The sequence below is a fragment of the Dipodomys merriami genome, unplaced genomic scaffold, assembly GCF_024711535.1.
Source record: "Dipodomys merriami isolate MVZ:Mamm:240054 unplaced genomic scaffold, mDipMer1.0.p SCAF_3, whole genome shotgun sequence".
NCBI lineage: Eukaryota > Metazoa > Chordata > Mammalia > Rodentia > Heteromyidae > Dipodomys > Dipodomys merriami.
The window spans coordinates 36,031,961-36,057,706 of NW_027204492.1; the positions used below are offsets into that span (position 1 = coordinate 36,031,961).

Genomic DNA, 25,746 nt, shown 5'->3' on the forward strand with positions numbered 1-25,746 from the left:
TACTTTGCTTCCGGTGCTAAACTCTTGTGTAATGTCACTAAATGGATTTGGATTTTTATACTACAAGTGATCACTTTTTAGTGGTGTGGGTAACACATTCATACCTATTGTCTGATACTATATTTGATCCAGTTCCTTTTTCCATAGCTGTATTGATGTACATTGACCAAGGAAAACTAAATATTTCTGGTGAATAACAATGCTTTAACATGTGTATACCATTTGAAATGATCATACTAATCTAGTAACAACATATGTATCACCTTGCATACTTACGATTTTAACATTATTTTTATTTTCAATTGATTTCTTTAAAGGGTACAATTGCATAACTCAATACATGTAATACCACGTGTAATGGTCATCCAGTTTCAAACAAAAAGTAGGCTCTGATAGCTAAGGATAAAGTACAAACCAAAACAAAGTACTCCATGTATGAATTATTTTGGTGTTTTTATTAAAAATATAATTTGCTTTCTCTTCTACAACATACACAAAAACTAAGTACAGTTTTTCTTCCATATTGACAATGAATTGTTACTTTCCTCAAACATAATGTGGGTTCTAAAAGTGATAATAGGGTTTGAGATGAAATTACATATTACAACCCATCTTTTGTTTGTTTGTTTTTAGGGGGCATCTAACCAATTCAGTTGATCTATTTTCATAAAAAAAAGTTTTTGGAAGGAGGTTGTTCCACTTTCTTGGTTAATATTTCAGTGTCCCTCAATCCTTACATAAAAATTAAGTTCTTAAGCTTGTTTAACTTTGGATCTACCTGCTGTTAGTGTCATGATCTCTTGTGTATTATTAAACTTATTATTCTATATTGCCATTGAGGGACAGAATGGTTGTAATAGTTTTATTCATTTTTGTTTATTTATTTTATTGTATCTGGGGACTTGGGTACATTAGGGAAGATCTAGAAGTCACTGAGTTACACACCTAGCTCTGTGACTTAATTTTTAGAACTGGACATTCTTATATTCAAATCCTGACTCTTGTCACTTTCTATGAATGTAATGTTAGTTAAGTTACTTGCATGGTTTACATGTGCAACTTCAGACCCTTGCTGTGAAGATCAATTGAGATAATCTATCATTTTCTAGGATTACAGGGTAAAATGAGGGATTGTACCAACACCTAAGCAAATAAATGCTCAATAAATAACAACTATTTTTCTGGGTATGTACACAGATCTGATTTAATTTATGAACTCCTTGAGAACAAGAAGCATTCTTCCTCTGTATGTCCTGGATTTGAACAGAAGTGTAGTATTTTTCATACAGTGTGGTGCAGAGGTTCAATATTTACCGAATGAATAAACTTCTTTTCTTTCCTTGAGGGGAATGAACAGTCCCCAACTATTTGTAAGGTTCCACACATTTACATAAAAGGTGCCAAGATCAATCTTTGGCTGTTTACAGATATGTAAATATATGACTTTATTCAGATGTTTTGCTGTTGGAAACAACACAAATCACATCATTTGAATCAGATTCATTTCTATGAATTTTAACATCTGATTTTCATTTTTTAAAACCACATCTTAGGTGCTCAGAATGGGATTGACTCATACACCTCTCATTCATCCTAGCATTTTTAATTGAAGTTTTTTTTAAAAGAATGGTCTAATTATATACTTGAACAAAATTATGCAATTTGTGACTAAGTATACTATTTTGTTACCTATAAGATCTGTGCAGTAGAGATATATTTTGAACTGCTTTGTTCCCAAGCCAAAGAAACCCAAACCTTTTTGCCTGGAAAGCCCAGTGCTATAAGTTTCAAGATACAATTAACATCTTTGAATCAGTGATAATTTATTATTTATTTATTTATTTTAGCCTTTCTTTTCCCCCACAGGAGTAAAAAGGAAAAAAAAAAACAAGAAGAGTAGATCCATTTAGGATACAGATGTCTGTTGACTAGGAAAGTGTACTGCTTAAAAACAAGAGCAGCAGCAACAACAAGGCGAGCGCTTCTGCCTCAATCTTGTAATCGTAAATACTCAGGAAGCTGAGCTCTAAGGATCATAGTTTTTTGTTTTGTTTTGTTTGTTTGTTTTGGTCGGCCGTGGGGCTTGAACTCTGGGCCTAGGCGCTGTCCCTCAGCTCTTCAGCTCAAGGCGAGCGCTCTACCACTTGGGCTACAGCGCCACTACTTGAGCTACAGCGCCACTGATCATAGTTTTTAACCAGCCTGGGCAGGAAAATATATGTCTTTTATCTTCAATTAAGTACCCCAAAAGGCAGAAGTGGAATTGTGGCTCAAGTGGTAGAGTGCTATCCTTGAGCACAGATATCTCAGAGTCAGCACCCAGGCCTTGAGTTCAAGCCTTATGACTCACACATGCGTACTTCCCTTCCCCACGCTCAACAATAATCCTGGTGTAACCTTAGGTTGGCATTAAAGGACACCAAAGTGTGGCCATTTCCCGGACCATTTTGTACATATTTTTATTAGGGACTGTGTCATACGTGGAGCTCTAAGGAAAACCTTACTCCTCACACTCCAAAAGTTCAGAACCAGAGTTTTTGAGACCTGGTGGATCAGGTTCCAAGTACCTAGGCTCAAGTGTCAGTAACACTGCAGTTGGGGGTGGGGGGTTACTGAGCTCTGGTTTGGGACTTGGACACTAACTTTGGATTTTTTCCTTTCGTTTCCCCCCCACCCCCCATCCCCGGCTCCTTACTCCCGTCCCTTTTCTTTTCCTTCCTTACACTCTGAAAGTGTCTGCTTCTTTACTCTCCTTCCACTCTCCACTGTCTTCCAGTTATTTCTCTCAATTCTCTTTCTATACTCTTTCCCGCTTCCATCCTTTGCTGCACGCAGAGCTTGGGTTCTGAAAAGGCGCGATTCGGGCGACGGGACAAGCGCAAGGCACTGAGCCACGAAAGCGTGTGGCGCGCTCCCTAGTGGGGGCGCGCACGAGCAGCCTCGTGGCCAGGCAGCTCGGCCCGAGAAACGGCGCGCACGCGCCCCGCGAGCCCCCAGCGCGCCCCCGGCGGCCGGGGCCGCAGCGTGCTCGCCCCCGCCGCCAGCTCGCCTCACTTATGGGTCGGAAGCGCTGCGTGGGGGAGACTGTTCCAAGATGGCGGCGGGCTGCTGTGGGGTGAAGAAGCAGAAACTGTCCAGTTCGCCCCCCTCTGGCTCGGGTGGCGGTGGTGGCGCCTCCTCCTCCTCCCACTGCAGCGGAGAGAGCCAGTGCCGAGCTGGGGAACTGGGACTAGGAGGCGCCGGTACAAGGCTCAACGGTCTAGGAGGTCTAGCCGGAGGAAGCAGTGGCAGCGGCTGTACCCTGTCTTCCCCCCAGGGCTGCAGCGGCGGTGGCGGGGGTATCTCCCTGTCGCCACCTTTGAGCTGCGGAGTAGGAACGCTACTTTCTACCCCGTCCGCCGCCACTGCTTCTTCGCCCTCTTCAGCGTCTGCCGCCTCGTCCTCCTCGCCGGGCTCCCGGAAGATGGTGGTGTCAGCGGAGATGTGCTGCTTTTGCTTCGATGTGCTCTACTGTCACCTGTACGGATACCAGCAGCCCCGGACCCCCAGGTTCACCAACGAGCCCTAGTGAGTACGGTGCCCTCTGCCGCCCTCTCTCTTGCACTCGGGATGGGGCTCAGAGTTGAGGGAAAGTGCGAGTTTACGTCCCAGGCGGCGGCCGCCCCTGTCCCTCGCGCTTCTCGGGGTCCCCTGGAGCCACTTGATCTAAGTTAGGGTACCCCGCGCCTTCTGCCCCAACAGACAAGCATCGCACACTTAAAAGTAAGGTAGTGCTACTAGAAAGTCCCTTGCCTTCCAGAGGTGCTCGCTTGCTCGTTGCACTAACTTCCACAAGTTTTGACCCTTTCCTTCTCTTCTTTGCCACCCTCACCCTCCACCCCGACCGCACGCCATCCGGATTTGAGACGTCTGGATCCCTGAAGGTGCCCACCTCTCCTCACTTGTATTTCCCTTACTCCACGTGAAAATCCCGCCACTCTTCCCACCCTGTCGCGAACCTTGTACTTGGAGAGCTACTTTCCCAATGCACAGAGGAAAAAAATAGCAACTATCCCAACTAGGATTTTGGTACTGGTGGAACTTAGTTCTTGAGCGTGAGGAGGTTGCCCATTTTTTCCTCCGCCTTTTCTGATACCTTAAGGAGCAAAGAGTTTGTTTTTTGTTTTAAAACACGTTTTTCTTCACTACCTATTTTTACCCAATTATACCCATTAAAATGTGTTTGTAGTGAAGCCGACATCCTCACATTTAAACAGTGATACCTATCTCCCCCTCCCTTCATTCCACTCTCTGGATAATAGCTCAGAGAGGTTGTCCCTTGAACATTAAGCATGCATATGCTTTTGTGTTCATTTCACTTTTAACAAATCTGTGTTCTTCTACGAAACGCTTTGAGAAGTAGTTAAAACAATCTAGGAACAAATGTGTAGGCATGTTTATGGTTTCCTTTTCTGTTATACTTTAAATTATCTTACTCTTCCAAGTGTCTGGTTAAGTTGTTTAAAGTAGCACTGTTACAGCTAAAAGCCAGGTCACTTCTAATCCCTGTCCATTTCAGTGTGTGGGAAATGGGCCATATGGCTTTGTTTTTTAATGTGTAAACTGAGTTTTTGAGTTAAATGCTACACTGAATGTAAAGAGCAAACGGGCAGAATGGGAAAATGGATGATTGTTTTTACTGTGAATACTTAGCAGCAACAAGAAAAAGAAGACAAATTTCGGTGGAACTTTAGTCTCAAATGCAACAACTCTCTTTCTGGTTGAAGCAAGGGCTTCTCATTTTTTTCATATCCTAAATACCTGAATTGATGTACTTTTGCAACTGCTGCCTGTCATTTTGTGACATTAGGGGATTGAAATACTACTGGATACCAACAAACAATTCTACCTATACTCAAAATATTAAATTAATATGTAAAGTAGAAATTACAATAAAGTGTCCTGGAAATTGTGCCATCTCTATTGTTTGTTTTCTTTAGTTTTAATACCTTAAATGTATTTCATTATGTATTACTCTTCTGTGGTTTGTACATTTTATTTTAGACTTGATCCATCCTTGGGCGTGTGTTCATGAGAAATGTGTGAAAAGACATTGTGGTGGACACTTGGTTATACAAATTAAGTCTTTAGAAATTTCACAGTGTTAAGTCATGAATCTTAAATTTTAACTCTACAGCTTTATTTAACCTATTTTGGGGGTCAAGAAGTAAAAAATTTGAAAAACTTTTTATTTAAAATATCTGTGGAATGTTTATTAACTTGAGTCATTTATTTGGGACTTTTCTGCCTTTTCTTGTGTGGCTGAAATGTATTATAAAGCTCATCCTGTGCAGATATATAGGTTCCTCTGTAAGGTCATAGGACTATAAAAATCTACTCTAGTTTAGTTCTTGGGCTGGGACATGAATTTGGCAAAGGTTGTTTTAGTATTCACGCTCTATTGCTCCAAAGCATCTGAGAACACACTTGGAGGAGGTGCTATTTTCACACATTTTTAAAGTGAGTTTAGGTTAACTGAATGACTGTAAGAAGAATTTTAACAGGAAAGTGAGATTGACCAGTTCCTATAGGTTTATTTTTTTTGAAAATAACATTGTAACAGTGACCACTTTGCAAATATATTTAGGTTGTTTCTCTTCTGATACTCAAGCACAGGTATTTCCTTTTTCCCAAAGGAATCAGTAGGTAAATAAGACACACGTCTGACCACTGGGAATATGTTAAAATGCTGGTGGAATAATAATAAATGCTGTTATTTAGTAGACATTGAGTGTACCATATATTCTATAAACAACTAATTCATGGTGAACCCAAGCAGAGAATGAAAGTTTATTTTGTTGAAAAAAAAAAGTCTGTGACTGACTTTCATTTATCTTAAACACATTTTTAAATGTAGTGTGTAAATTTCAGGAAAATTTAAGGGTATGACATGATCATTTGACAATGCCCCAGTCTCTACCATACCCTTTTGTTTTGCTTCACATATTTAATAGTATTGTGTAATCTTTAGCATGGTATTGTACTAAGTGCCTTAAAAATAGGCATACTGAGCTTTTTTTCTCAGACTTATGAGCACTATGATTTAGGTTCTTTCTCCACCAGGAGATGTCCTTTTGACAATTTCAAATTCTTATAATGTTAGAGTACACATTTTTTCCAGGCCTTCCCAGGATGTTTTTGTCAGAATATAACTGGTGAAACCTGCCTTTTATGGGTTTAGAAGTTACAGATACATCAATCACCCTTCCACTCTGAAAGGTTATTAGAAATTTCAAGTGTTTCGTATTTCAGGATTGAGGAGATATCAATATATAATCTGATTCGAATATTTCTTCATTGCTACTGTCTTTTTGAGTACCTACCCAATTGGAGAGAGCACATTTGTCCACAGAAATAATGTTCAAAATAAAAAACATAACTTTAGGTGGGTTTTACTATTCAAAAATTAGACCTTTTGAGTTTATATTTGAGGGAGCTCAGCCATTTTATAGGAATCTGTTTACTACACTAAAAGGATCTGCTCTGTCAAGTGTTGAGGCATTTACACTCTAGAGCTTTCATTCTCAACAATCGCTGTACATTGGAAACCTTGGATTTTTCCTACCTCCAGAAATTCTCATTTAATTGATATTGGATGGAGTCTGGAATCAGGGTTATTGAATGTCTCTCAGATAATTATGTATGTATAGTATGTGGCTGTGATGGAGAACTGCTGGTTATCTCCTAGGTGTCTCTCTTTTTAGGTTTTGAGTAATTCGATTTGCAGTAGTGCTTTGGCATCAGTATTTTATGAGCAACTGAGGGTTAATTTTAGTAAACAGTGGATTTGGGAAAGACTTGCAATGCAGTCTCCATCCTGTAAACGTCACCTAGGAACTTGTTAGACGAGTAGGCTCTCAGGCCCCACCTCAGCCTTGCTGATTTAGAATTTGCATTTTAACTAGCTCCCCAGGTAATTCTTATGCACATTAAAGTGGGGGGGGGTGACTCTCTTAACTTCAGCCTACATCTTAATCTCCTGTTGTGCTTGTTAAAACACAAATTGCTGGGCTGCTTTCCCAGAGTTTGATTCAGTTGGATTTGGGTGGGGCCATGAATTTGCATTTCTAACTAGCTCCTCGGTGGTACTTCTACTACAGTTCCCTTGGTTCATAGTTGGGTCCAATGAGCTAGAAAGTAGACTTGAATTAGTTCTTGAATGACCATCCTGAAAGGGTGGTTTGGATTATCAGTTTCTAATATAAAACTTCCTGATTCTATATCTCTATCCTTTACCATGTTCATTCTAACACTACAGGAAAATTGAGTGCTGCCAAGAGCATAAGGTTCTGAGATCCTGGGGATAGTTTCTTTTGCTGATGGGTAGAGTGGCTCTTGGAAACCGGTAGGATGATTTCAGATCTTCAGAAATTTTTCATGTGTGAGTTTAAAGTAGCACAAATAGGAAATTTTAAAGTGAATTCTATTGATTTTAAGAAATAAAGTCCCTTGTTGTTCTCTTAAAAATACCTTTATGATTAACGTACTAAATAACACATTATGGTAAGATTTTAAATGCTTTTATTTGTATTAACACTTGCTGAGTTTCTTTAAAAAATTTTCCCTTATTAACAAAGAAATATTGAAAAGATCATGCTTAAAGCATTAAGATTATTTAGTCTTATGTCTTTAATGCTGGGTCACCTGATGCATCTCTAGAACTTTGAGAAAAATTTATTAGCATGTATTAATGGTATGAGAGGAGTTCATTGTAATAATTTCTTAGGTGCATATAGTGTGAGCTTTATATTTTAAACATTATCACCTCAGAAATTAATGCATTGTGACAGTTTGTATAGACTATAACCTGTAGAAGATACTTTACCATTAAATATAAGTAAAATGAAATTTCACTCCTGGAAATGCTAATTTAGAAAGAATTTGAGATGTTTGAACAGTTACCTTTTATCTTGCCATTGTTATCTGATTACTGTTTTTTAGCATGCTCTAAAGAAGCTGAGTTATATTAGGTGTGCAGACATTTTGTCCACAATAGTAGCAATTTTATCAGTCTGCTGTTAAAAAGATGTTTTGGTAACGCACCTCAATTGAAAGTGATTAAAGCAGCATTTTAAACCTGGCAATGGTGGCTTATTCTTAGCTGTTTAGGAGGTTGACATCTGAGTATCTGAATTCAGTTGTGACATCTGGGCATTCAAATCCTAGAGACTCTTATCTCCAGATAACAAGCAAAAAGCAGGAAGTAGAGGTGTGGCTCAAGTGGTAGAATGCCAGCATTGAGCAGAAAAAGTCAAGTGGGAGACCAAGGCTGTGAGTTCAAGCCCTAGTACTGGCATACACAAACAGGACCACAAAAATAAAGCAGCATTTTAAACAAACTATTTTATTTGTACTAAGCATTTTTTTTCCTGGTGAAGATTGACCAGACTATATCTGCACCTGATGCTACTGGGCTACAACAGATTTCCTTGTCCAAGCTAATGTGATAGTACTAACTTCCACTCTCTGGCCATATGTATATAGTTTCTCTTTAAAAAACAAAACGTTGACATTTTTAAGCCTTTTTGAACGTATAATATGGTTTCTTTTCACCATTGGTGATTTACATGTGAAAATAATCTGATGTCCTTGCTTAGTGAGAGAAGTGATAGGCATGTCTCTTGCTGTCATTCATCCCATAAAAACCTGTTATTCATCCCATAAAAACCTATCAGTGACTGACATGGAAAGGATATAGAAAATTACATTATAAACCTATTATATATATGCATAAGAGTGTATGTAGGGCAAAGTATATTTAGTTGAAATGTTTGTTTTACCTTCTACCCCATATGGCCAAAGCCATAATTTTTCTTACTTATGGATTGTATTTGTACTGCGCTAGTTCTAGTTAATGGGTGGTAGCTAAGAAGGAATCTGCTGGAATCTGTCAGTCCAGTGGGATGAAAGATGGCTACAGAGAAAAGTGAAAAATGTTGTTAACACATGCATGAGTTACTTTTTTAAAAGTGTGTTTCTCAGAAACATATTTCCCTGCAGCTGTCTTTAAAAACTGCATATTTGAGGCTAAATTTGTGTTATAAACACTACAACCTTTTACTATAATGCATTGTATTTTTGAAGTCAGTTGTGATTCTCCTTTATTGATTATTTTTGAGGATGTATATGTGTGAAACACTGAAACTTGTATAATGAGATTAGTCAAAGTCCCCAAGTTTTCCTAATTTCAATAGACATTATTCTGTACTTTCCATGTCACACATGCTTGCCTGTTTTATAGCAGCACAATGACCAGGGCTTTTACATTGAAATTTGCCAAAAGAGTCTTTCTCTCAAACTTCTGTAATAATGTCTCTTTTTGATACTGTTCTGAATCAATTAAGTGAGGACCAGCAGTGAAACTGAGAGGCTGGCAAGAATGGACCTTCAGTGTATAAGCTGTTTTTCCACAATCAGTAATTGGACATTTGCTCACAGGACACTGGAGACTGTGGGAAGCCAGTGGTTGTGTAGGTGGGTAAAGTAGATCCTCAACACTAAACTTATTTAGAGTTGAACTCCTGTAGTTAGTGTTGCTAGGAGCAAAAATTACCCACAAGTTTATATAGTTTATAAAGAAAAATCTAAAGGAAGAAGTATAATATAGTAGTATAGTTGGCTGCAAAATGTTTTATGTTTGGTCCAACTCTAAATGGCATCTTTTATATAAAGTGTGGGTGTATTTTCTGCAGCTTTTAATGTATCATACTCTCAAACTTGCTCAACCTTAAAAATGTTAATGTTGAATAGCTGAGTGGAAATTATATGTCACTGGAAAAACTTTATTATTATTATGAGGATGAAGAGTTCTATGGTTGGAAACCAGTGAAATAGAAGAAATGGTCCTAAACTAGGCATTGGTGGCTCATATGTATATTCCTAGCTACTTGGAAGACCAAGATCTGAAGGTTACAGTTTAAAACCAGCCTATGTAGACAAATCCTAGAGATTTTCTCAAATTGACCAGCAAAAAGCTGGAAGTAGAGGTGTGGTTCAAAGGTAGAGAAGCAGCTTTGAGCAAAAAAGCTAAGCAAAAGCATAAGACCCTGAGTTCAAGCCCCAGCACCCACCCACCGACCCCCCCACCACACAAATGAAACGGTCCTGTCTTCATGGAACTTTTAGTCTTGATTAAGCTATGATACAAATATGTTGCTTAAAATACTTCCAACACAATATATACATGATTTAGATCAATATGATACAGATAAAATGTATGAACATGGAAGTGGCATGGAATAAGTTTGGTCAGGAAGAAGGCTTTTGTGAGGGTTTAAATTGAATTAAAGTTTTAAATGGAAAAAAAATGTAGAAATCAGTGGTGAAGGCCTGTATGCCTAGCAGATATTGAAGTTTTATTTGGCTGTTCCCAAACCAGTTGCTGTCACCACCACACCCTTGCCACAGTCAGTACTAGGGGATTCCCAGCAGCTGTCTTTAGTCAGCAACTTGCCCTCTCAGCATTCTTCACAACACTCTCCCTCTTGCTCTGGTCTATAACATCATAAAACATGAAGGAATTTAAAAGTAGCTTTTGTGTAGGGAACCCTCAGGACAGGCTGGATGCGAGAGTGTGCATCTCATCATTTCTTGTGTTAAGAGAGGAAAGAATTGGCAAAAGAGTCTTTAGAATGTAAGATAAATTGGAAGAAGCCTCTTAGGATAGGGAGAACAACTAGTCTTAAGGTTATGAGGACAGTAGGAAAATTGGCATGGGAAAGTAGGAAAGCTGCCCTGGGGCAGAGATTGTGACTATAGGAATGTTATAAAATTTAAGAACTGGAAGAAGCTATCAGCATATGCCAGGACTACTATTCTAGGGCCAGGTTTTGTGTAGGAGTGAAAAGATTGCAGCTCACCTGTTTTTTGGCTTCTATCATTGCCTCTCCTTTTCTTGGCTCTGTGCCTAGCTATTCTTATGCACAGGAAAACTTTGTTAAGCAGCTCTGTTGGAATGGCTATGAAATTTGATCACAAATTAACAACTCTCCCTTCCCCCCTCTTCACCTATTCTCAACTGCATCTGGTTTGGGAGAAAGGAGGAAGACATGCTCATTCAAGGGATTTGGATCAAGTATAAAGACAGCTGGGACAGCTTTTGGATGTGAACCTGTATTTAGGTGATTGCATGTGAATAAAGAGGCCTTGGGGGGATAAAATACCCCCCCCCTGCCAAATTCCCATTTTTGTTAAATGTGAAGGAGAGTCTTTAAACATGATTCAGAGGTTATAAGGCTAATGAACCAGGGGCCTGTTGGTGCCACTAAAGAAAGGTAACTAGAAAGAAACAAATGATTGGGCAGCTAAACTCATGTTTCTTAAAATGTGCATTTCTAAGTGTTGGAAGTTACTAAATGCCAATTCTCTTTGAATTAGAACCACAAAGCAGTGACAGAATTGTTATATTTTTGTTGGTCTCTTGAGATTACCACAGCTCCCCTTGCCCCTGTTATGACTTTTAACTCCTCAGCTGAGTAGATTAATGATAGTTTTCAGCTTTGTACTGCTAGTAAAAATTACGGACAGAATGTTGACCCTTTATTGTAAGTTTAGATATTCTCTCAGTCTTCAGGCTTATCAGTTTGTAAAGCAGTTGTTGATTATTGTATTTCTTTAAGTGTATGTCATCATAGAGCCATCAACAAAATAGAGCCTTATTGGAGGACCATCTCAGGAACTTGTAGTTTCAGAACTTCAATTAAAGAAAAATTTTAGGACTAGGAGTGCTGTCTGGTACTAGATTCTAGGTTTCGTGTCTTTTAGCTTAGAAAATAAAATAGATTGAATTAAGGTGAATCTATTTTTGCAGCTTTACTCAACAGTGAAAGATAGATGTAATAAATTGACAAGGTTAGCCATATTGGTTTATGGTCTGCAATCTTCAGTGGATGAGCAAATGGGAAAGGTTCTGCTTGATTCCAGGCCTACTAGTATTAATCTTTTCACTAAGGTCTGTGATAGTCTTGATGATTCTTGCCTTTTCCCTGTCTGTTTCATTTTACAGATAATCCACACTGTGACCCAAAGCCACATGCAATGCTGGGAGAGCACAGTTGATTGTATTATGCAATATCCTGCCAGAAGATGCTGACCAGCTCTCTAGTAATGGAAAGTAGTGAAACTGACTTAATAGCCTGTATAGTTTTGCCTTGACATTCCACATATTTTAATGTGATCTGTAAGCTTATTATATGCAGTTCTAGAAACAAACTTTCCATTGGGAATTTGTATTGCTACAAGGTGGTAATAATCAGATTCTGTGCTTTGCTTCAGCTGTTAGTGAATCTTTGTGTCATTCTTGTAGAATAGAATCTATGAAAAATTGATTTTGGTGCTTTTGGCCTAGGGATCCACAGCACTATGTCTGTCTCAAAGAATTGCTCATCTGCTAGTCATATTAGTGTGTCTTTTGTGACATCATTATTGCTTGTAGTAGTCTTAACAATTACAAAGGTATATTATAGGTGGTTAGAGGGACAAATCAAATTACATAGCTGGTAATATTTAGACCTCAGTACATTCCTCATTATAGCAAGAAAAATACCTCACATGTGCTGATTTGGAACAGCAGTGAGGTGTTTTAAGTCATGAGTGTTCTTTCACCTTCCTTTTAATGTGGTAAGTGGAAGATGGTCTTAGTGATTTTTTAAACTAAAGGTGAATCTCAAGGAAGCCTCTGACCCTTTTCCAGGTTAAAATAGAACCCTTAACACATTTCAAGAATTTCCCCATTATAAAAACCAAAACCCAAATCCAAACCAAAACAAAAACATGTGGGTGTTGGTGGCTCATGTCTGTAATCCTAGCTACTCAGGAAGCTGAGATCTGAGGATGGTGGTTCAAAGCCAGCCTGGGCAGGAAATCTGTAGACATTTATTTCCAATTAACCACCAAAAAAGCCAGAAATGGAGCTGTGGCGCAACTGATAGAACGTTAGCCTTGAGCACAAAAGCCCAGGGACAGAGCCCAGGCCCAGAGTTCAAGCCCCAGGACTAGGGACAAAAAACAAACAAACATACTTTGTCATGGCTTACTTTGCCTTAAAACAAACGAGACAAACACAGGCCACGAGCATAGCCAGGTACTTGATATTGTGAGTGAGTTCTTTAACATTAGGCATAAGGTGCAAGACAATCAATGGTTAAATTTTTTATTTGGTTTAAGGATCCAGCCAATCTTACACACTGTTGTCAATTAAAAAAAAACCCTCACATAGGAGGGCACAGAATCAGAGGGAAACAGAGGAAAAATACAACAGAGGGGCCCATCAGCTGCAGTGGACATTGATGAAAATGAACTAAGCAACTCAAAGGCAGAGATGGGAGGGAGGGAATAAGAGGGAAAGAGGGAACAGCTTACACTAAGCAAAAGGAAAGAAATGTATACATCACTCAATATGGAAGATATAGTTGTACTGTCAAAGTTTGTAGAATTCACAAACTTTATAAACCAAGATAACTACAGTTTGCTTTGTGAAGGTTAAAATGTGTTTGTAACTTTAAGTATCACTATCCTACAATACTGTGAAATTTGTGAAATTTATGTAATCATTTAATCTCAATAAAAATTATTATTTAAAAACCCTCACAGGAACAAATGGGAATGATATGGCTTCTATTTCTCTGATACTAATGAGGTGTTATGTGTTTTTTGTAGTGTGTTTTACTCCACAAACTCCTCCAACTATTGCCCTGTATGGCAAGTTGTTTTGCAGAAATCTACCATTCCACACAGAAAGCATTGACTATGTGGAGAAAGTCACACAGGGATGGAGGCAGAAATAGAAGGCACATGGGAATCAGAGAGGGAAAAATTTTAATTATAGTCACTGAAGTGAAATGTGGATTTAGGGCACAAAAGGAAAACTGAGAACATGGTTTGGAGAGGATTTTATACATGTCTAGATGTCCCTCTTTCAGGACTAGTGGCTATAGCACTCTTGTAAAAGAATAATTATTTCTATCAAAACCAAATGCACAGCCTGAACTTCAGTAATACAAGAGTACCTAAACAGGTCCACTAAATACTTCCAACAGACCACATTGAAAAACATTTATAGTTTCATCAGATTCAGGCCACTATGTAAGTTTGGGGCCTCTAAGACAAACAATACAAATTTATCTTGTCATTAGCCTTTCTTGTTTTCTTGTGTCTATGAATACAGTTGTAAATCCTCAGCTATTCAAATATAACATTTTAGGCATTAGTATGTATATATTAATTGCATCTACCTAGATGTTCCTATTACATAGTTTTCTCCAAGTTATTATTCATAACAAAAACTGTGGAACAGATAATATTAAAGGATAGACCTGGGTGTAATTTCTTTTTTATCTCTTTTCTTTTCTTTTCTCCTCTTCTTTTTTTCATAGGAGTTTCTTTTTCTTCTTCAATACTGAGGATTGAACACAGGACCTTGTGAATGCTGGCCTTGTGTTCTGCCATTGAGCTACATCACCAGCCTTCAACTCTAATTTATGGTTGGCTGAAGAATACAGTTGTGTGAAGTTATATGTATTTTGTCTCTGATGTCACCTACCTGTGATGTCACTTACCTGCAAATTTGCAAATTACATACAGATGACTGGAATGACAGCTATTATTATTAATCAGTTTTTCTTTAATCATATATACGAATGCTACTTTTAGTTTGCTTATTTTATTTTTTTAATAATAGCAAAGTCTTAACATAAGATCTATCTTCTTAAATTTTAAAGTGTACAGTCCAATACTGGGTAACTATAAGCACAATGCCTAGCTTAATTTTGAAAACTACATGACAGTGGCTCTATCTAAAGCAACTAATTTTTTCATAGAAATTTGGGGAGTATTTTAAGATTAATTGTACACAGATATATTACAATTGAATAGAAGTAGTCATAAGGAAACCTAATGTAACCATTGATGTGTTTCCCCAAACTTATTGAAAAATTTGAATCAACTAGACTAAAGGCATTAGAATCCAGAATAGCCATCTTTAAGTGTTTTACAAATTAGTAACATTTCATTTAGTATTTGGCCTCACATTTTTATCATTTGTTTTATTAATATGCTTAGTACCAACTGCTTGTATTTGAGAAAAGCTATTTCATGCTTTTGTTGTAGATTTTTTTAAATCCTCTGTTCTTTATGCCTTTCTGTTGTATTTGCTAATAATAATATAAGGAAAGATATTTGACAGCAGCTTTGCCTTTGTACAACCACTTTTAAAGATGGAAGGACTGAGACATTAAAGTAGAACATTATTTTCGACTATTTCTGGGCAATATGTCTGAGGAAATATGTTTTCTAGAGAGATGGAGAATTGGAAGAAAAATTACATAATGGATATTGAAGTAAGGCCTTTAAGTCTGTATGTATATATAACACCACTTTAAGTTAAGGCACTTTTTGAAATAGCTTCTTATTTTCTAATGAAATTATCATCCTAAATGTGGTAGTTGCATCTATAAAATGGATATAGAGGTCAAATAATGGGTCTCAAAGGTTTTTCCCCCCTTGTTGTCTACACAACAACTATGAAGTATTTTATTATTACCAGGAATTAAGATACTTTAAAGTATTACCAACTAATTGTAAATAATGTTTGGATTTAGGAGTAGTTTTTGATTTCTCCCATTTAAAGATGATTTTGCAGTTTCAAATAAGAATATAGACTCTCCAGCATGATTATCTTTCTGTTTGTAGACATTAAAATGAATGTTTTGTACTTTTTTTCAGAAACTTATCTGTTCAGTTCACTTACCCATTTATTAAGTGGATTTTTGGTGTTTAAATTTTGGAGCTCTTTACATATTCTTTACATATTCTTTAAGCAATCAAGCAACATTTTTTGGGGGGAGTAGTATTGCTTTTTATGTCTGCTTCCAGAATTTTGGTTGAAATAACATTTGTTGTAGACAGAACCCTGTGCTAACATACTTTTTTATATCTGCTACATAAACGTCTCAGAAAAAGCCAGAAGTGGTGCTGTGGCTCAATTGGTGAGCGAGAGCCTAGGGCAAAAAGCTCAGGGACAGAGTTCAAGGTCCAGGACAGGCTAAAAAAAAGTTTGCAATAATGTTAAAAAGATAGGATTCATGAAACAATGAGCTCGCCTATATGATTAAATGGCCAAATGAATGAAAGAGAGACAATGAAGTCTGTAGGAGTTTGAACAGACAAATGTGGGCCAAAATTGTATAGAAAGGCTTCACAGACAATGTAGCATTCATTCTGGATATAATTTTCATAGAAGGAAAAGGCATCTTAGGCACGGAGACAAATAAAAGTTATAATAAAGCGGTGATCAGTGGGTACCAATCAAAAGTAGATTGAAATGAGGGAGAACCTAGCAAGAAAATGGAGTTGTCAGGAGTTAGCTATAATGCAGTTATTAGGAAATAAAGGTCTACTAGTTGACAATTTTAAACTAGTGATGGTTTGTGAATTGTTTATTTCTTGGTAAAGTTTCCTTTTTGTTCAGTTAATTATGCCTCAGTGGCTCCTTTAATGTTATGAATGTCATGAGGCCTAGACAAGAGACTGGGAAATAACAGAAGCAGGAGTCTGCTGTGTAGACAAAGTGCTTTCATTCATCAATACACATTCAGCATAAGTCAGTTAACATTTGTTGCATCATACTTTGACTGAGTGCCTTCTATGTTCCCTGTGATTTTTTTTCTTAACTTCAGTGTCTTTAATGTGCAGATGGGAAAATTGACTAGCTTCAAAGATTGTGTAACTTAAAAAAGTATCCTTGTTATTATAGAATTAAATTGCTCAAATCACTTAATTCTTTCTACATTATTGAAGAAAGTGTACTTAGTGAAAATTTAGCCAACATAATGTACATACTAGGAATTATAATAATTATATGAGGATTATGTACTAATTATTAAATAATACCATTTATGAAATTAGTTTATGCATTGGTAAGCCTAATTAAGGTGTTACTTTATGGTTATTAATAGGTCTTATTTTAGAAAGCTACAACTCAAGATACAAACTCTATATGCAACCTTACTAAAGGCCTCATACACTCTTATAGGAACAAAATTCTAAAATAGTTTCCTAAATTATAATAGTACAACATATAAAATTTCATATTCTTTTTTTGAGTCAGTCCTGGGGCTTCAATTCAGGGTCTGAGTGCTGTCCCTGAGTTTTATAACTCAAGGTTATCACTCTACCACTTCATCCACAGCTCCATTTCCAGCTTTTGTGGTGGTTAATTGGAGATAAGAGTATCTACCCTGGTTTGCTTTAAACCACAATCCTCAGATCTCAGTCTCCTGAGTAGCTAGGATTCCAGGTGTGAGCCGCTAGTGCCCAGCTAAATTTCATATTCTTTAAAGGAAAAAAATAAAATCAGTTAATATTATTTGTCTTTACTTAACACAAAATTAAGACCCTAAATTTCTTTTCCAGTGAATACTATAACATTTAATTTTAGTTTATATTTTAATGATTCACTTATTTCCCAAAACATGTTTCAGAATATAAAGAACTTATTTCCTAAATATAGGACTGATCCTTGACAGGTTTTAACTACATAAGTGTGAATATTGTATCAGCTTACTATATACTCTGTGGTCAATTATGTTTATCAGCAAATAGACACTTCTTCATGTCATTCATTGTTCAGAATTGTTAATAATTGTAATTTGGATTCTCCCTACTTGGATTTGAAAGAAAAAATGGTAGCAAAATTATTATTATTATTATTATTATTATTATTATTATTATTATTGCTGGATTTGGGGTTTGAATTTAGGGCATGGGCACTGTCGCTGAGCCTCTTTGTGCTCAAGGCTAGTGCTCTCACTTGAGACACAGAACCACTTCTGGCTTTTCCTAAGTAGTTTATTGGAGATAAGAGTCTCATGGACTTTCCTGCCTGGGCTGGCTTTGAACTATGATCGTCAGATCATAGTCCTGAGTTGCTTGGATTACAGGTGTGAGCCACTGGTGACCGACACATAATCATTTAAAAAAAAAAAAAACAACTCAAGAAGATACGGGAGATTTGGAAGGAGGCTTCGTGGTAGAGTGCTTGCCATGAAGCCTTGAGTTTGATTCCTCAGTACCCCATAAACAGAAAAAGGAGAAGTGGCGCTGTGGCTCAGGTGGTAGAGTAGTATCCATGAGCAAAAGAAACTCTGGGACAGTGTCTAGGCCCTGAGTTCAAGCCCCAGGACTGGCAAAAAGAAGATAGGGATATTGACTTATGTAGTAACTGTAAATCCTTACTACATAGTAGGATAGAAAGACTAATAGAATCTAGCAGTTCTCTATATATATAGATTTCTGATCACTCTAATATGCTTAAAACTTTCCTACAAAGGTGAAAGATGGATTCCCTCATAAGGGGAGTGAGAAGAAATTTTGTTTATATAGGGTTGAACGTTTTATGTGCGTTTCACTTTTCTCAGGTTTCAAACAATGTACATTTTAATTTGGCAAAATAAAACAAGGATGAAAAAGTTAATGGCTTTTCATGTTGGCTGTGGCAACAGAACAAGTAAGTCCCTGTGTGTGTGTGTGTGTGTGTGTGTGTGTGTGTGTTTGTTTGTTTGTGTGTGTGTGTGTGTGTGTGTGTGCATGCGTGCACACGCATTCCAATCCTGGGGCTTTGAACTCAGGGCCTGAGTGATGTGCCCTCAACTTTATTTATTTATTTTTGCTCAAGGCTAGCTCTTACCACTTGGACCACAGTTCTACTTCTAGCTTTTTGGTGGCTAATTGGAAATAAGACTCTCACAGACTTTCCTCCCCAAGCTGGTTTTGAGGTATCATCTTCAGATCTCATCCTCCTGAATGGCTAGGATTACAGGCTTAAGCCACCATCGCCTGGCTGAAACTCCTACTTAAAGTGGAAAATGGATGTGAGTCCAATGGTTCTGGTTCCTGTCTCCATTGGTCTGTTCTTAAAACTTTGCCTTGTGTTTATTTCAATTCAATCTAGAGAAATTGAGGTCAGTTCTTGTAGAAGAGGAGTGGTTTAGTCTTGAAGCTTTCTTTCATGAAGCATTATAATTATTGACTCTCACATAGTAACACTTCATTAATCCTTTACTAGCTTAAATAATTTGCACTAGCCTGGCATGGCATCTGTTGCTTTTATTTGCTCATAATTATGATATTTAATTGGATACTTGTCTCCACAGATCTCTCACACCTTAGATTTGAAGTATAAATTTAGGAAAAGCCTTCTTCTTCCTCAACATAATATCTCTCTGGAGATTTGCTAATTTTTTTGTTGGTTGTGGGGCTTGAACTCTGGGCCTGGGCGCTGTCCCTGCGCTCTTCAGCTCAAGGCGAGCACTCTACCGCTTGAGCCACAGTGCCACTTCCGGTTTTCTAGTGGTTTATTGGAGGTAAGAATCTCACGGACTTTTCTGCCCAGGCTGGCTTTGAACCGTGATCCTCAGATCTCAGCCTCCTGAGTAGGTAGGATTACAGACGTGAGCCACCGGCGCCCGTCTAGATTTGCTATTTTTTGTCTGAAACTGGGACTTGAACTTGGTACCTCATGCTTTTGTTCATTGGCTAGTGCTCTACCAATGGAGCCACATCTCTAACCCCAAAGCTTTGCTATTTTCAAGTACAGTAGCCCTGCATATCCAATGGACCGGTAGTACCTTGGTTGTACATTTTTAGCCAGTTTAATTCTAGCACTGTCTTTCACTTTATATTATATTATCTGGAGAGTTATTTACTGGTCCTAATACTTTTCTGTTTGGGGAAAGATAATGGGATAATTATGACATCCAATTTTTTTGAAACGATTTCAGCATATAAAAGAATGTAGAGATATTTAACTGGACCAGTTTTGAATTTAGAGTAGAAATTTTCTTGGGAGATTTTAAGGTAGATAATAAGTGAGATATAACTTCATCTTCCTTCCAGTACCTTATTTAAAATTGGTTATGTGTTTGTCTGTGTACTCAAAATCACATTGTATTTATGGATTTATTTGATCTTTGTTATTTGGAGACTGACCTGGCTATATGAAACTATACAGGATGACAATAATTATGTGCTTATATTTCTCAATGATATATGGAATAAGCTTTAAATATCTGCCTATTTTAATTCTGTGATTCTAGTTCTATGGGAATTTATAATGCTCAGAAAATTAATAGTATTATTTCTTCTATTTATACTGTTTAAAATGTATGATCTCATATAAAAGGCTTCTTCCTTTTATGTCCATATTCAGTGCTCCTTAGAGCCTTGAAATGTATTTTAAAGCTCTTACAAATATAGTGAAATTATGAGGGCATGTACATTTTTTGATTCAAAATTTCATATCTTTTTTTCAGATTTTGATAGAAGCTTTTAGTAGTAGCGTTTAGTTTTTATGGGTATCGAAAGATTATCAACTGACATCGACTGGGAAAGACTAACTCTACTTCTCAAGCTGGGAAACTCCTATAAACCCCCTGAAATCTGTCCTTGGATTCTAAAGTAAGACTTCTGATTGTAGACACCATTGGAAAAATATAAAAATTTATTTGAGTGTACTGATGTGTAGAATTACACAAAAGTATCCTAGAAAATATATGAAGATATACAGAGTATATATTTTAATGTCTTTGTTTTTAGTGTCAGTTTTTCAAAATTAAAACTTAGAACACAAATTTTATATTGAAGTACACAGGCATTCTATAATGTAAATTGTAAATTGTAAAATTCACAAAAACAAATTATGATCATACAAAGAAATTTGGCATTTGTGATGGGCTACTGCTGTAAGTTATATTTGGAATGATCCCCAAAAGCCATGTAAAAAGCTTGATCCTCAGCCTCATGCTATTGGAAGGTGATGGGACTTAGAAGACTATTGTGAGCAATTGTAATTGAGGCATTCCCTAGAAGGGAATTTGAGGATCTCAGGTACTTCCTTTTCCTCTTTTTGCTTCCTGACTGCTGTAAGGTGAGCAGTTTTGCTTCACTACATCCTTCCTACCGTAATGTACAGGCTCAAAGCAAAAGGGCCAAATGACCATGGACTAGTGAGTGGGGAACCCTTTATTCCAAGCACCATTTTGATATTTATAACATTATTCATGGGCCTAGATTTATTGACTTTTTCTTTGGAAAAAAAACTCCTAGGTTTAGTGATTTTTATTTTCTGTCATGGGGTTTGAACTCCGGGCCCAGGCACTATCACTGAGCTCTCTTGCTTAAGACTAGTACTCTACTGTTTTGAGCCACAGCACCACTTCCAGTTTTCTGGTGTTTAATTGGAGATAATGGTTTAGTTTCATGGGCAAGCTAGTGCTAGTTACTAAAGAAGCAGAGGTAGGTGGATGGAAGTCTAAGGCGAGCCTATGGCAAAATTGAGAGACATTATCTGAAAAACAGACCAAAAACAAAGGATTAGAGTTGTGGGTCAAGTGACAGAGCAGTTCAGTATCTAATATCACCAAATTAAAAAGAATGTTCCAGTAACTCGATAGCAATCATATCAGCCAATTATATTGTTCAAGAAGAATATTTTCTGTGGTACATATAAAAGTAATTTTCACAGATTCCAAAAAAGTTAATAAAGAATTTAGAAAAATTACATAAAAATTAGTTTCATGGATTTTCCTGCTTGAGCTGGATTGTGATCCTTAGATCTCAGCCTCCTGAATAGCTAGGATTACAGATGTGAGCCACCAATACCCAGCTAGCTTAGTGAATTTTGAGACCAACCTGCTGTTGCTTTGTCGCATGTCCAGACCAAATGATTTTGCAGACTTATTATACATCCTACAGGCCAGATGTTCTCCAATCTTGACTTAAAACCTTTAAAATCATGAGCCAGAATTACCCCTTCCTCCTTTTTAGTTGGTTACCTCATGTATTTTGTCACAGTGAAGATACATTGACTCATATACCCATTTAAAGCAAGTATCCTCATTTCCCAGCCATTTGTAATTTTAATCTTCATTGTATATGCCATGGTACTTAGTTTGAAAAGTATAATGCTCAATCTGTTGAGTCAGTGATTGGGGACCAATGAACATCCTATGCAAAAAAAGAATGAACATTTATCAGATAAGAAATATAATAACCATTAGGTTATTATTGCAATTGAGATCTGCAAATTCTACAGATACTTTTGTAGTATCTCATAAAATGTTTTATTGCAAATTTGTTTTGTAGGTCTGAGTAAAACCTAAATTCAACACATTAGTCCTTAATTTGTACAAAATTGATATCTTTTGGCTGAGAAACAGTACTGCTTTACAACTCTTAAACAATTTCCTTATATTAATCACCAGTGCTAGAGTTTTGCCTTATTTTGGAGGGCTATTTTAAAAACAAAACCTTTATCACTTCCTTAGTTACTAATTTAAAGTGCAAAGAAAACCTGGTATGATGATAGGATAGACGTAATAACTTAACAACTCATTCACACATATTAACCTTGAAGTATATAGGATTCATATTTTTCAAATTCATGTCTAAGTAAAATTTTTAAAAATCAAGGAACTTAATGATTGTTTACAAATTCTAAAATTATAGATTTTAACTCCATAAATTCTAAATGTCTAGTAATGAAAATATAGCATGTTAAATGACTTGCTGTATGTTCATGCTGTTTTTCATAAAACATGTATGGAGTAGAGAGCAAATGAAGCACTGAACAAGTAACAGCATAATAAACCTCATTGAGACTACTATTGTTGATTTTTATGAGGGATGTCCTCTATTTTAATTGTCGGCTCTTTGTGTGTGCATACTTGTGCTGGTTCTGGGGCTAGGAGCTTTTGTGCTCAAGGAAAGTATTCTATTACTTGAGCCATAACTCCACTTTTGGCTTTTTGTTGATTAATTGGTGATGAGTCTCATAGGCTTTCTAGCTCTGGCCAGCTTTTTACTGTGATCCTCAGATCTCAGTCTCCTGAGTAGATAGAATTGTAGGCATCAGCTACTTGCACCCAGCTTAGTATCTCCTCCTTTTAAATATGTTTCTCAGAAAATATCCTAATAACTTTGTAATTATGCTTATAGTGTTTTCTACATTGGCATTAATGCTCAAAATTTTGTTTCCTGTAATAGAAAGCATGCATGAGTCCCATATCCACAATCTCATGTAGAGTTCTAGGTGCTAATTTATTTATTTTTTGTATTTATATACTGCATTTTTGATACATATTTTTATTGTAAAAATACTGTACAGAGGGGTTACAGTTATGTGAGAAGGTAATGAGTCCATTTCCTATCAAGCATTGTTACACCCTCCTTTATTTTTCCCCTATCATCCCTTTTCTCCCTACCTCTCCAACCGCCCCCCCCCAAAGTTGTAAAGTTTGTTTTCAACATAGTGTCTTGTACATTTCATTGTTACAATGGGCCAACCTGTATCCTTATTTCAGCATTTTGTTGTTTCCCTTCCCCTCCCCAAGTTAGAAAAAATGTATATACGAGATTCAGGGCACCAGAATCAAATACAATGACAACAGGCGTTGTACCATAGGGGAAGAACATACAAAGAAACAACAAAAAAATCACATAATCCATTATAAGTACATTAAAAAGAACAGAAAGAAAGATAAAACCTCTTGTGTCCCATCTTGGGGTTCATTTCACTTAGCATCATCTTATATGGTCATATGTACATAGCTTTTGACCTCTTCTGCTTGCCCTAGACATATACTAGTTATTGCAGATAAGGGAAACCATGGGACCTATGTTTCTTTAGGCCTGGCTTACTTCACTTAATATAATTTTTTCCAAGTCTTCTCATTTCCTAACAAATGGGGCAATGTCATTCTTTCTGATGGAGGCATAGAATTCCATTTTATATTTATATTCTAGGTGCTAATTTAACAGAGCAGAGAAAGTGTTATTTGTTTGCCAGCCTTCCATTCCTCTCCATTTTGGTCTCTGTCCCCTTTCTTTCCCTACCTCTCCTCTCCCTTTTCTTCTCTTCTCCTCTTTCTTCCTCTTTTCCCTCTCATGTCTCTCAGCCCATCCTTCTCCCTACATCTGCAGGTTCTTTTTATTGTGCCTGCATAAAATCATTCAGGACATTCACAACTTTAAGTAGACAGTCAAATTTGCTACCTCCTAATCTAGTAATTTGATTTGGAAACATGGTGAATAATCACCATCAAATAATAAATGCTCTATTGAAGTGAGTTTTTAAAATAAGATATAATTCTTTATAAGAGTCAAAACTTAGAAATTATAATTACTATCTTACTCATTTCATCAAAGCACTACATGTGATCTTTTCTTACAAACCTTCTATTTGTTTAGTTAGTGAATACATGACATGTTTTTGTCCTACCATGACTAGGATCAGTTATTGTTTCTCATCTTCTTTTATCTAACATTAAAAATATGAGTCTTTTAAACAAAGATGTAGTTTAAAATATTTGAAATGTAGCCAAATTGGATAACAATAATTTTTTATTATATCTGTACTTGATTTTCTTGTAGTCATAAAGGTTAAAAAAGGATTGTAAATTAAAGGTAGTTATATTTTCTAATTTTAAAATTTTATGTTCAAGAATACCTTAAGGGGCTGGGAAGGTGGCTCAGTGGTAGAATTCTTGCCTTGCATGCATGAGGCCCTAGGTTCGATTCCTCAGCACCACACAAGTAGAAAACACCAGGAATGGTGCTATGGCTCAAGTGGTAGAGTGCTAGTCTTGAGCTGAAGAGCTGGAGGACAGTGCCAGGCCCAGAGTTCAGGTCCCACAACCGACAAAAAAAAAAAAAACCCTTAAATATAAGTTTGTATGCAGAGACATCATCAGGGATCCTACATATTTTTCTCGGTAGTTTTAAGAGCTGGAGGTTATGTATGCCAGTACCTGAATGTTAAAACATAAATAAGAGATTACTGGAGTACTATTATAATGATCTCAGAAAATTTACTCTGAAAGATCAATGTGAATACTGAAAATTGTCAAAAACGTTAACCAAAGACTTCAAACAAACTGAATATTTATTCATTAAAATGGCCATTTTATCATATGAATAGTGAACTCTTCCTTAGTTGTACTCTAGTCTTGAAAGGAAGCAATATTTCATTATGGTAGTTATAAAAATATGCAGTTACTAGAGGGGGGAATCTCCCCAAATATTCCTATGCTAATAAAAGAATTGTCAATATTTGACCTATCTTAGTCTGTACTTGCAAGGCTTGTCTTTATTTGATCTTACTCATCCTCATGAAGTGGCAAATCCCAAGACATTAGTTGAAAACCAGCAGGGACAGTCTGTCTAATATGGCTACCTTTCAGGCTCTTTGTAAGAAGGAAGAACAGGCAAAGGTAGAATTGTAAACTGCTGGAGCAGGTCCCTTGATACAATGTAAAAGATCTTTACAAAAAAATCCTATTTGACTTGTGGGCTGGGATGGGAGGGAAAAACAGAAAGAGAGTGAAGGAAGGTGTGATTTGTCAAAAAAAAATGTACTCATTACCTGACTTATGTAACTGTAACCCCTCTGTGTATCATCTTTATTATAACAACAAAAATAATAAATATCCCCCCAAATTCTATTCAATCATCAGCTGACCACTAATCTAATCATGTCAATGGCCAGACATTCCTAGATAGGGAATATAGACATTACAGAATCAGTTCAGAAAACTCACTAAAGAAACAATAACAAATCTCAGAGATAGGAGAATGTATAATTTTTAATATCAGTTTTCAATAAAAAAAACCAAATAGGAATCATGGCACATACTAAAGGAAGTAAGCAGCCAGTAG

The 25,746-nt window shown here is 36.8% G+C and overlaps 1 protein-coding gene across 1 annotated transcript in view; it reads left to right on the forward strand.

The window, feature by feature from the left end:
• The first annotated feature begins 3,084 nt into the window (after window positions 1-3,084).
• Window positions 3,085-25,746, forward strand: part of Ammecr1 (AMMECR nuclear protein 1) — a 132,256-nt gene continuing 109,594 nt past the window's right edge. Inside the window, exon 1 of the mRNA XM_070039907.1 lies at window positions 3,085-3,567. Within this exon, the coding sequence (XP_069896008.1) occupies window positions 3,095-3,567 (473 nt within the window). The 5' untranslated portion in view covers window positions 3,085-3,094. The remainder of the gene's footprint in view (window positions 3,568-25,746) is intronic.